The sequence below is a fragment of the Setaria viridis genome, chromosome 1, assembly GCF_005286985.2.
Source record: "Setaria viridis chromosome 1, Setaria_viridis_v4.0, whole genome shotgun sequence".
Taxonomy (NCBI): domain Eukaryota; kingdom Viridiplantae; phylum Streptophyta; class Magnoliopsida; order Poales; family Poaceae; genus Setaria; species Setaria viridis.
In genome coordinates, this window is record NC_048263.2 from 13,739,434 (window position 1) to 13,750,210 (window position 10,777).

The 10,777-nt window shown below is 41.8% G+C and overlaps 1 protein-coding gene across 1 annotated transcript; it reads right to left on the bottom strand.

Annotated features, from left to right (window-relative positions):
• Positions 1–2,837: 2,837 nt before the first annotated feature.
• On the bottom strand, positions 2,838–5,332 carry LOC117854177 (F-box/FBD/LRR-repeat protein At1g13570). Its single transcript, XM_034736482.2, has 4 exons — positions 4,502–5,332; positions 3,813–3,965; positions 3,446–3,729; positions 2,838–2,856 (listed from the first exon to the last, which is right to left on the bottom strand). Exons 1-4 carry the CDS (start codon positions 5,330–5,332, stop codon positions 2,838–2,840), a joined length of 1,287 nt encoding a protein of 428 aa, XP_034592373.2.
• Positions 5,333–10,777: the final 5,445 nt, after the last annotated feature.

The following is a 10,777-nucleotide window of genomic DNA, read 5'->3' on the forward strand; positions in this document are numbered from 1 at the left end:
TAGTTTTTTAGTTCATATATAGATATTATTATGCATTAGATATAGTGTATGTTTAGGTGCATAATAATATTTATGAACCTGTCAAAACGACCTACAATTTGGAACGGAGCGAGTATTAATCAAGAAATACATCATCAATGACTTCACATCTAGAAATGGTACAAGAACAAATTATTTTTATATGAACATTTTTATTTGAAGCTAGCCTTAAGTGTTTATTAATAATATTTGACGGTGTTATTATTATTTTGATATTTTTCTAAAAGGGTCTGACTTTCTATACCGCCCGGGCCCCCAAAACCTCGGGACCGGCCTGGTGTTTTCTAGTGAGTATTTGAGGTACATGTAGCGATAGTCTAGTGCAATTCCTGATTGTAGTCAAGAACCAATGCACTCCACATGGCCCTCACGTGTGCATGTAGTAAAGTTTTAGAAATTAGGTCTGGGAGTTTCATTCTCATTAAATTGCATGCCACTTAGAATTTTTTGATGATGTGACAAAGAAATAAAGAAGGGAGAGATGAAACTAGTTTCATCCCCATGAAACTAGATGTACACTGTTTCCAACTCTTAAATAAGTTACAGAATTAAATGTAATAAATTAAATGTGATGTGAACCTATAAAATAGCGAAGATGAAACAATGCATTGTAGATGGAGTTTTTATAGGACAAACCGAGACTTCCATTAATTCATACTAGGGTTACGATCTTTGTTAGCCATTTCCCTTAGCCACTTCGGGAAGAGGCCAGACCATGAGTATATAGAAATATCACCCATTTCCATCAGCCACTCCAGGAAGAGAGGCCAGACCATGAGCACATAGAAATATCACCCATTGCTAACCCTTCTAGGGAGTGAGATAAAGTGTTTGCTTCACACTATTGCCTAAGTCTCGGATATCATGCCATAAACCTGCTATTGGGCTCCTCCTTCCCTCTCCTGACTTCAGGAAGTTGATCAAAGAGAGATTGTCAGCACTATCCTTTCACAACCCCGGGAGATTGCAAGCATCATGCCACACTTTGCCACTAAAGCCTCCGCCATCAGAGCATCAGGGATGTTATTATGCCGTCGAGCTTATGCAGAGATGAGGTTTCCCTGATGGTTCCGTATAACTACACCACCACCTACTTTAGCACCCTCAGCAAGGAACGAGGCATCAATATTTATCTTCACCCAGCCATCATCCGGAGGGCGCCATATGTCACATGACTCGCTGGAGCTGCTGGTGCCTGCTTGTGCTCCACGCATATATAGAAGGTCATCCACCATATTTGCTATGTGCTTCACCACCGCACGTGGATTCCGGCAGCTGCGCCCATGCCTAACGACATTTGGCAACACTTATAGACCTATTCCATGTACAATGGACCGAACACAGCATCAAGTAGAATTCGAAGATTATACTTAATATATCAAAAATGTCATGAAAACTACTTTCATCAACAACTCCAATGCAAGTTTACAAATGCTCCACAAGCAATATAAAGTTTACACAGCATACAACCAATTGTCTCATACATCTACATCAGATAGAATACAATTAATATAGGAAATCTTGACAGCATATTCTGCAATGCCAGCTTCTTGCTTTAATTTCACAGACAAACAAATATTCATCAATCTCTCAGCGACCACATCAGATCATCATCCATTGTGAGATTATTCATCATCGGTTTCATCATCAGAATAATAGCCAGTAAAACTGCATTAATGCAAAAAAAACTTTGCTCACTACCTCGTGACAGTCACATGAATAACGGAGTTGTGAACAGAAGTATGGATAATAGCATTTGAAATAGATTCAAAGGTAACTTTTATAAAATTCAAGCTCAAGGGAATTATATGCATCATGCTACTTCTCTTCTTATAATAAACCTCATACGAATAGTATGATAGTGGGTCATAAAATTGAACTTAGATGACATACAAGGGGAGAACTATTCATAATCAGGCTGACAAGGCTTTGAACCTAAAGGAACCAACTTGGAATGCTAATCTTCTAAACATACTGCTGAGTGCTGATATCATAAGGTATACCATATTTTTTTGGGGATACAAATCTATCGTTTCTACATTCCTACATTATTTTACATAAGACCCATGTTTCTAGATTTTATGCAGTACTCCCTCCATCCTAAATTGTAGGTTGTTTTGACTTTTCTAATATATGCACCTAGAGTGTGTAGATGCATAATAATATCTACAAACCTAAAAAAGCCAAAATAACCTACAATTTGAAATGGAGGGAGTAATTCATAGAGGAGAGGTAAGAATATGTTCTCCATATGCATAATGGATTTGTCAACCGTGTCTACTACTTACGAAATAAGAAATTGGCATATCACGAATGCAAGTCCGAATTAAGGGTGTGTTTAGATTCTTGCCCACACCAGCCCTGCCAAAGCGCTGGGCGCGGCCAAAATTCGGCGGACGATGTAGCCGCCCCGATTTGGCCAGCCAGAGGCGCAAAAATGAACGACTGAAATCGGGCCTGCCAGATCAGGGCCAGTGTCCAAACGACCCTCTCTTCAACAGTCAACGGCCAAATGGCATGGCTGGTAGGGGCACCCATCCAAACGTCCCCTAAGACAACAAGAGACTTATCCTTGACAAATTTGTGTCTGGTTTACTGCATAATAATATATAGGTACAAAAGACTTTGATAACACATATGGGCATGCAATTGCAAAGAAAAAACACAAATATGAAAATTTTAGTCACTTGAAAATAGATCTTTAGTTTCAAAAAAATATATGATCTCTGTTATCACCTAAAATTGACATGACTTTTTGTCAATTTTAATCAAATTTCAGGCTACTAAAAGCTACGCATTCAAGTTGTTGATCTGGTCCTGGAAAAAGTGAATGACATTTCACAATCATTGGTTACTGGCTCCTCTCATATAAAAGGCCATTTAATAACTTGATTTAATTGAAGATGTGCAACTAATTTATTAGTAAACAATGGTAAGTATGGTTAATGAAAATAGGCAGATTTCTAAGATAAACAGAAAATGGATATATTTCCATGTCAAGAAAGATGTTTTCAACAGTGTCAGAGCTAGGATTGTGCCAAAGATAAGGCAAAAGTTTAGGTGGGAAATAAAATTGTAGCTAATGGGTCACATCACATATACTATACATCTTGGTTAGACATTTATATTATAAATATAAAAGATGCAATGCGCATGTTTCCAATCCCAGTTAAAATTAGCTAACCCAGTCAAACAAATTACTCAAAAAAATATATGTGCGTGTAATTGGTTTGCAGCTTGCTTCTGCACACCTTTTATTATTTCCATACAGCAATGCAGGGCACCTTCAGGGTGCATCGGTCAGTAGGTGATTAAATGTTTTTCTTTTCATCACTGTAAAAAAATGCGACCTTCTGACATGCACTAATGATCTAAATAAATGCAATCTACAATTTAGGAAACATACCGATTAACAATAACCTCTGCCTGTGGAGAAGCTTTTTTATACTGTGATAACTCATCAAACACAACCTCCGGAGACTTTGAACCATCATCACGTACAGAAATTTCAATTTCTTGAAGTACTGTTGCTTTTGACATAAGAAACTCAATGAACTGCATCTCGTTTGTGTGGCCAATGCTCTCAAATAAACAGAAACATTTCAGTCTAGAGAATAGCCCAACAGTGCGTTGTGCATTCAGTAGTTCTTCCATGTTCACTTCATCGTTCTCTTCACTTTCATGCAGGCTCTACAAAAAATGATGATGTAAATCAATAAATTAAGTCTTGAGAAATTAATATAACAAAAAAATTGAATACCATTTTACACTACCGTGATACGCAGATCCTCCAGGTTGGGAGCATTCCTGAGTATGCAGAACATTGATAAAACTGTGGATGACTTGGTAATAAGAATAGTATGGAGTGATAGGTCCTTCAAGTTCATAAAGTATGAAAGCCGTTCCACAATAGTATCATCTGTGATCTGAAACATACCCAGATTAGGTGAAAGAAAAATAATCTAATAAAACAACTGAAACTGGATGTACAATTATGCTTTTTAACTGGTCCTTCATGTTTTACTAAATTCACATGAAGGCAAACTAATACACATGGGCACATATTGTAAAAATTGTATCATAAACCTTTTCAGCACCAAAAACATAAGATTTGGTTCCAAAAGAAAGAAAATACTGTAAACAAAATACAGGAAATCACAATGTTTTGTAAATCTGCAGTTTTACCTGCCCCCCATATGTTTTTTATGAGGTGAACAGTTAACCACGGCTAGAGATATGATTAGCACCCCACACGCAGTACAATATAGCCTAATAAACCATAATTAATAACGTGAGTTCATGTGATGCATACAGCTATACACAAAAACACAAACTCTCCATTTAACAGGCAAACATAGGAGAACAACCATCCAAGCCAATTTTTAGCAATGCATATGAAAGCATCATATCATACCAGGTAAACAATGCTCCAGGAGGCAACAACCAAAGAAAAGAAACTTACTTCCACAGACAGGTTCTTGACTTTGGACAGCCCTGGCAGGATCCTCGGCAACTCAGGGCCTTCCAGGTGAACTCTTGCTTCCTCAATGAGTGGAAGATCATCTATCCGCCACCCATAGTCCTGCCAAGCGCTGATTATGAAGTGTTTGAGGTTCGGTGCCCTTATGGTCCAGTCACTGTAGTTTCCCTCATGCATATGGTCGCTGCCAATCGACGGGAACAGGAGGATAAGAGATCTCAACGATGGGCACTTGGCAATCAGTGCCTCAAATGTCCTCTCCCCGTTCTCAACGAAGCTGACATCATCCAGTTGGAGTGCCAAAAGGTTGGGGAAGCTGTCGAAGGAGGGCGGCAGGGGTGGGATATCGCAGTGCTTGAGCAGCAGCGAGGTAAGTTCGCGGCAGGAGAAGAGCGAGGACGGAAGAAGGGGCAATCGCAGCAAGAGCACAGGAGTGAAGCACACGACTAGGTACCGTATGCCCTTGGTGGCGAGGGCGCGGAGCCAGCCGTCGATCTTGCAGTAGGATTCCTCCGGGACATCAAGCTGGGCACGGGAGACGTTGCAGGTGTACCTGTTGAGGACGGCATCTACGGCAGCCGGTGGATCTCCGGCGACGAGCTCAAGGCCGGGGCACTCGGCCCAGCGATAGCGCCAGGGCTTCGCCAAGGCGGAGGTGCGGACGGCGTCATCAAGCGGCAGGCGCCGGAGGATCTCTTCCACCATCTCGACGGGGAGGGGGCTCAGGTGGTCCGGCCCATCGGGCGTGGCCGGAGACCGCGATGTCGTCCGCGGGCGCTTGCTGCTGAGGCCCAGCGCCAGCGACAGCATCATCCTCCGCGGTTTGGGGGGCGGACGAGCAAGGTGAGCCAATCTCGAAACCCTAGAATTCTGGCGGTGGGCTCTATCTGTCGGAAGGGAAGAAGAGGGGAATGAACTCCAGTGGAGACCTGGTGAAGGGAAATTAATCGGGGAAACAGCGGCGGGGATGCTGACGCGACACTGGGACTGAAGTGATCCCTGCAGGACGTAGTTTGGAAAACGTGGGCCATATACGTCAGTTTACTAAAGTTAATATGGAAAATAAAAATGATATGAGAAAATGCAGAATTATTGGGAAAACTAAAATACTCCCTACGTTCCAAATTATAAGTCATTCTAATTTTTTTAGAGTTAAAACATCCAAGTTTATACAATAAAGTACTAACATTCATGATATCAAATAGGTATATAGTTTCTTCATTAAATATATTTTCATAGTATATCTATTCGGTGCCATAAATTTTTATGATCATCTCTATAATTTTGGTCAACATAAAATAATTTGACTCTCCAAAAAAGTTGGAATGATTTATAATTTGGAACGGAGGGATTGGAACCGAGGGAGTAGTTGAGCACTCTTTATGTCATTCGTAGTGTAGAATCATACGAAACTTCATCGCTCATTTTTTTAGCCAAAAGCAATATGTATATTGGTTATATCGTATACGAACTCACGCGTGGGTGTACATTCCAGAACGTGAGACCAAAATGCATATTCTTCTATCTCACATGGTTCCTTATTTTTTTCATAATTGTTTGGTTTATGACTCTAGCAAAATCAATATACGCCTAGCCTCACAGATGTAGCAAGGAATTGGAGAGGGCAAAATGAAACTTGCAAATGGAAGAGGTCACCCTTATCAGAGAGGTCGGGGGAGACCAACGCCGATGCCGGCGAGAGGGATAAAATGCGTAATGTGTGACAAAAATCGAGCTTTGTGACCAAGGATGAAATTGATTTATCCTCCTTTTTAATTTTCTTTCCTTTTTTTAGGAGGAGTTTTCTCTTTTCTTTTGGTTTTGAGTGTGTGCGCATTTGCTGGTAATTAAAGTCACCCGAGACAACCCAGTCAACCAAACAAGCTCAACCCGCTAGCACAATGCAATGCAGGCTCTAATGGATGGAGATCCAGTGCAGTGTTAATTGCTTCTCTCTGTCCCAAAATATAGCTACATTTAGGTTTTCAAAGTCAAAAATTTAGAACTTTGACTAACAATATCTCTAAAAATAAATTATTTCAAGTAGAAAAAATTACATATTATAATAGTTGGTTTCACAATATATCTACTTACATCATTTTTATGTTGTTAGCCTTTATGATTATTTCTCTATTTGTACTAAAAATTATTTCCCAAAGGATTTTTCCTTCTTACATCTCTATTCCCCATTCTTGGACTATTGCATATTACTCTGATTACCAATTATTGCTGCAGTAATCAACTATTAACAAAATGATAATCCTAAGAAAGGCATGTAGGAATTGGGCAAGAATTATATTTGACCTTCTAGTTTGGCTAGCAAGAGACCTTCGGTCAAATGTTTATCTAGCTAATGAGGGAAACATAAGTACACTGTACTTTGGAATGAATGACACATAAAGCAATCAAACACGATTTTTAATTTATGAGAACCATTATATATCATCTTTAGTATCCTGTGGTTGGTTATGTTCTATTGTTGGCCATCCCACTCCTTGATGATGGAAGTGGCGACAGGTGGGCCGTGGGCCAGTGTTCAACATGGCCACCTCTCTGCTCCAATTGTTTGCATTTCGCTCGGGCGTCAATGCTGGTGACTAATTACAGAACCTGATTCTTTGTGTGCAAAGGTTCTAAAAGGGAGATACTATCCGAATTGCTCCTTCATGGATTTTGATCCCACAAGATTGAGTTCTTTTACATGGCGAAGCTTGATGTTCGGAAAAGGCCTCCTTGATCGTGTCATTCTTTTTTGGCGAGTTGGTAATGGGGAAGAAATCAGAATTACAAAGGACAGATGGATCCTTGATGCACCATGTCATCCAATTCGTCCTACTGTCCAAATGCCTGATGATCTTAAGTTGAGATCCCTAATTGATGAGTCCTCTAGACAGTGGAATGAGGAATTAGTACGTATATGTTTCAGGCCTGCTGATGCGGAGTGCATCCTAAATATCATTCTCAGTCATAACTGGGTCCTTGATTATGTTTCCTGGCCATTCACAAAGACGGGCATATACACGGTAAAATCAGCATACATCATGGCTAAATGTGAGGCAATACATCTAAAGGCTAGTGCTAAGGGCAAGGGGGAATCATCATTCATCAGACCAAGTATGTAATGCGAATGAATGGAAGCGTCTTTGGAAGATAAAGGCTCTACCCAAGATGAAAATTGTTCTGTGGCATTTTGCACATAATTGCCTCCCAACTGGACAGCAACTCAGGATTAGAAATATCCCAGCTTATGACCTTTGCTGTCACTGTGGAAGAGATGAATCCATAGAACATACCTTCCTCACTTGTCAATATGTTGCAGAAATTTGGAGAGAACTGAAGAAAAGATTTGGCTTCCGGAAAATGCTCATTCCCTTTGTGTCGCCCCGGCAATGGATTCTTGAAACATTGGCGGGCTGCTGAGAGAGAGAGGCCACTATCCAAGTGATATCTCTTCGGCATATCTAGGAAGCTAGGAATGCTGTTGGAAATGGAGAAAAGGAAGTGCATCCCCACTGTATAGTTGAAAAATTGATTGCTTATGTGGATATGGTGTTGCTGCATCTGTATGATCCGATCATTCCCAACAGGTGTGACTTCTTTAAGCCTCAACATTCACTACGGGATACGGGAACATTGCCCCAAAAATACTCGGCGAATCCTTTGCCGAGTGTAACACTTGGCAACCGGCACACGACAAAAAACCTGCCGGCAAACAAACTTTGCCGAGTATTTTTTGTCGAGCATCTGGCAAAAGCTTTGCCGAGTGCCCAAAAAACACTCGGCAACAATTTCAGAAAAAAAATAAAAAAAATCCAGTTGCTGGCCACCACCGCCACCACTACCGGCCACCACCACCGCCGCCGTCACTGGCCCAAGCCCTCCCTGGATCTCGCCGCCATCTCCCTTCCCCTGGCCAGCGGCGCCGCCATCTCCCTCCACCTGGCCCGCGCTGCCATCTCCGTCACCCTCCATGGATCTCGCCGTGCCACCGCCGTCTCCCTCCATGTGGCCCGCGTCGCCGCCGTCCCCTCCGCCCCTGCCCCACGCGCGCCACCGTCTCCTTCCCCTTCCCTGGATCTTGCCGTTGAGGGAGGGAGGGAGAAGGAGGGGGCCTCTGCCGCCCGGATCTCGCCGGTGAGAGGGAGAAGGAGGGGGCCGGCGCCCAGATCTCGCCGATGAGAGGGAGAAGGAGGGGGCCGCCGCCTGGATCCCACCGAGGAGGGGCGCGGGGAGGGGGCGGCCGCCGGGGGAAGGAGTGGCGGCCGGCCACTGCCGGATCCGGCCCCGCGGGGCCACCATGGCCCCCGCCAACCATGGCCTTCGCCGGATCCGGCCTCAAGGGGCGGCACAGCGGACGAGAGGGGGGGCAGGGTCGCGGAGGAGAAGAAGGGGCGCGCGGGGTAGTCTCGGGCACTAGGGCTGGGGGGTTAAGTAGATATTTTGTCCGAAGGTCCAAGACACTCGGCAAAGTTTTGATTTGCCGAGTGCAATAAATAAAACACTCTGGCAAATTTTTTTTCTCATTTTTCTTCGTTTTATAACACTTCTCCATTTATTTTGATATATTTTAAAACACTCCATCAAATTACCTCAACAATATATATTTGATTGTTTTACTCATATTATTCCATGATTTTATGCGGTTATAGTCAAATTCAATTTATATGAATTAAAATATTATAATTGTCTTTAATACATTAAAATTATTCAACAATTTCAAATTACCAAAATTTCACATGAAACAATATATGTTCTCTATTGACTATACAAAAAGTTTTGTAGTCAAATCAAAACTCGACCGTCACTTTGATTTCAAATCTTATCGAATCCTTCTCAACGCTAGTATTCTTCTTCTGAGATGCTTCGGTTTGTAAACATTTACGTGTGATGAAATGTGCAAAACCTTCTCAAATTTTTTTCGCAACCTTCACGTATGATATCATCACATCATGAAAAATCTCATGATTTTCAGACTTTGCTTGCTTTTTTTACAATTTAAAAATCATTCGGTCACACGTTCGTGGTTGTGTTTCCTGAACAAGATGTTTGAAATTTCTTTTCATTTCATGGGTCAGGTCTCAAATTGGGCTAAGTAATATGAACATCATTTTTATACTTATTTTATTCTATAATTTGAATCGCTAGCAGTTCAAATTTGATGTATACTAAAAATTTGCTTGAAATACAATTAATTAATTAAATATAGCAAAAAAATTCAAAAATATACCAAATTTTAACATGGAGTACCACATGTTGTATGTGGGGAGTAGAAAAAATCTCAAGGTGAAAAGGGAAAAAAATTATTATTTTGCCGAGTGTCAAAAAAAACACTCGGCAAACCCCTCCTTTGCCGAGTGTTTTTTTTGACACTCTGCAAAGCCCCTGATTTGCCGAGTGTTTTTTCTTTGCCGAGTATTTTTAGCTCGGCACTCGGCAAAGAGCTTGTTTGCCGAGTGTCCGAAAAAAAACACTCGGTGAAGGAAAAACACTTGGCAAATTTGCGGTTTCCGTAGTGATTGGGATCCACCGCCGGAGTGATGGATCATGGTGAATGTTGATTCTGCAGTTTTTCAGGAAGCTAATCGAATGGGTTTGGGCGTTGTGATCAGAGACCATAGAGACGAGTTCCTCGCTGCCTGCAGGCAGGGCATTGATAGGGTCACAAAGCCTGAATTAGCAGAGGCTATTGCTTTCAGGCGGGCAATTCTCTTTGCTTCTAGGCTCCCATATAATCAGGCCATAATCATGACTGATTGTCTCTCTTTGGTTCACAAACTCCAGTCGGAAGGCAAGGACCACTCCCATACAGGAATCATCATCCAAGATATCGAGAAAGCGGCACATGATTCTGCTGTTGTTTTCTCTTTTATTCATGTAAGCAGACAATGTAATGAGGTAGCTCATGTACTTGCTAGGTCAGTCGATCAACTCTCTGAATTGATCTGGTTTGATGTAGCGCCAGAGTTTCTTTATCCTTCACTACGGGAAAGCTAAAAATTGCCAAGTGTATTTTTTTTGGCGAGTGTTTTTTTTCGAGCACTCGGCAAACAAGCTCTTTGCCGAGTGCCAAGCCAAAAACACTCGGCAAAGAAAAAATACTCAGCAAATCGGGGCTTTGCCGAGTATCCAATAAAAAACACTCGGCAAACCACCCTCTTTGCCGAGTGTCAAAAAAGACACTCAGCAAGACACTCGGCAAAGAGGGGGGTTTGCCGAGTGTTTTTTCGACACTCGGCAAAAAAATAATTTTTTTCCTCT

Coding starts and splice junctions, on each gene's coding strand:
- LOC117854177 (XM_034736482.2), bottom strand. CDS start 5,332: ATGATGCTGTCGCTGGCGCTGGGCCTCAGCAGCAAGCGCCCGCGGACG. Junction 3,966..4,501: donor TCAAGAACCTGTCTGTGGAA/GTAAGTTTCTTT, acceptor GGTATGTTTCAG/ATCACAGATGATACTATTGT. Junction 3,730..3,812: donor TGGAGGATCTGCGTATCACG/GTAGTGTAAAAT, acceptor CATTTTTTGTAG/AGCCTGCATGAAAGTGAAGA.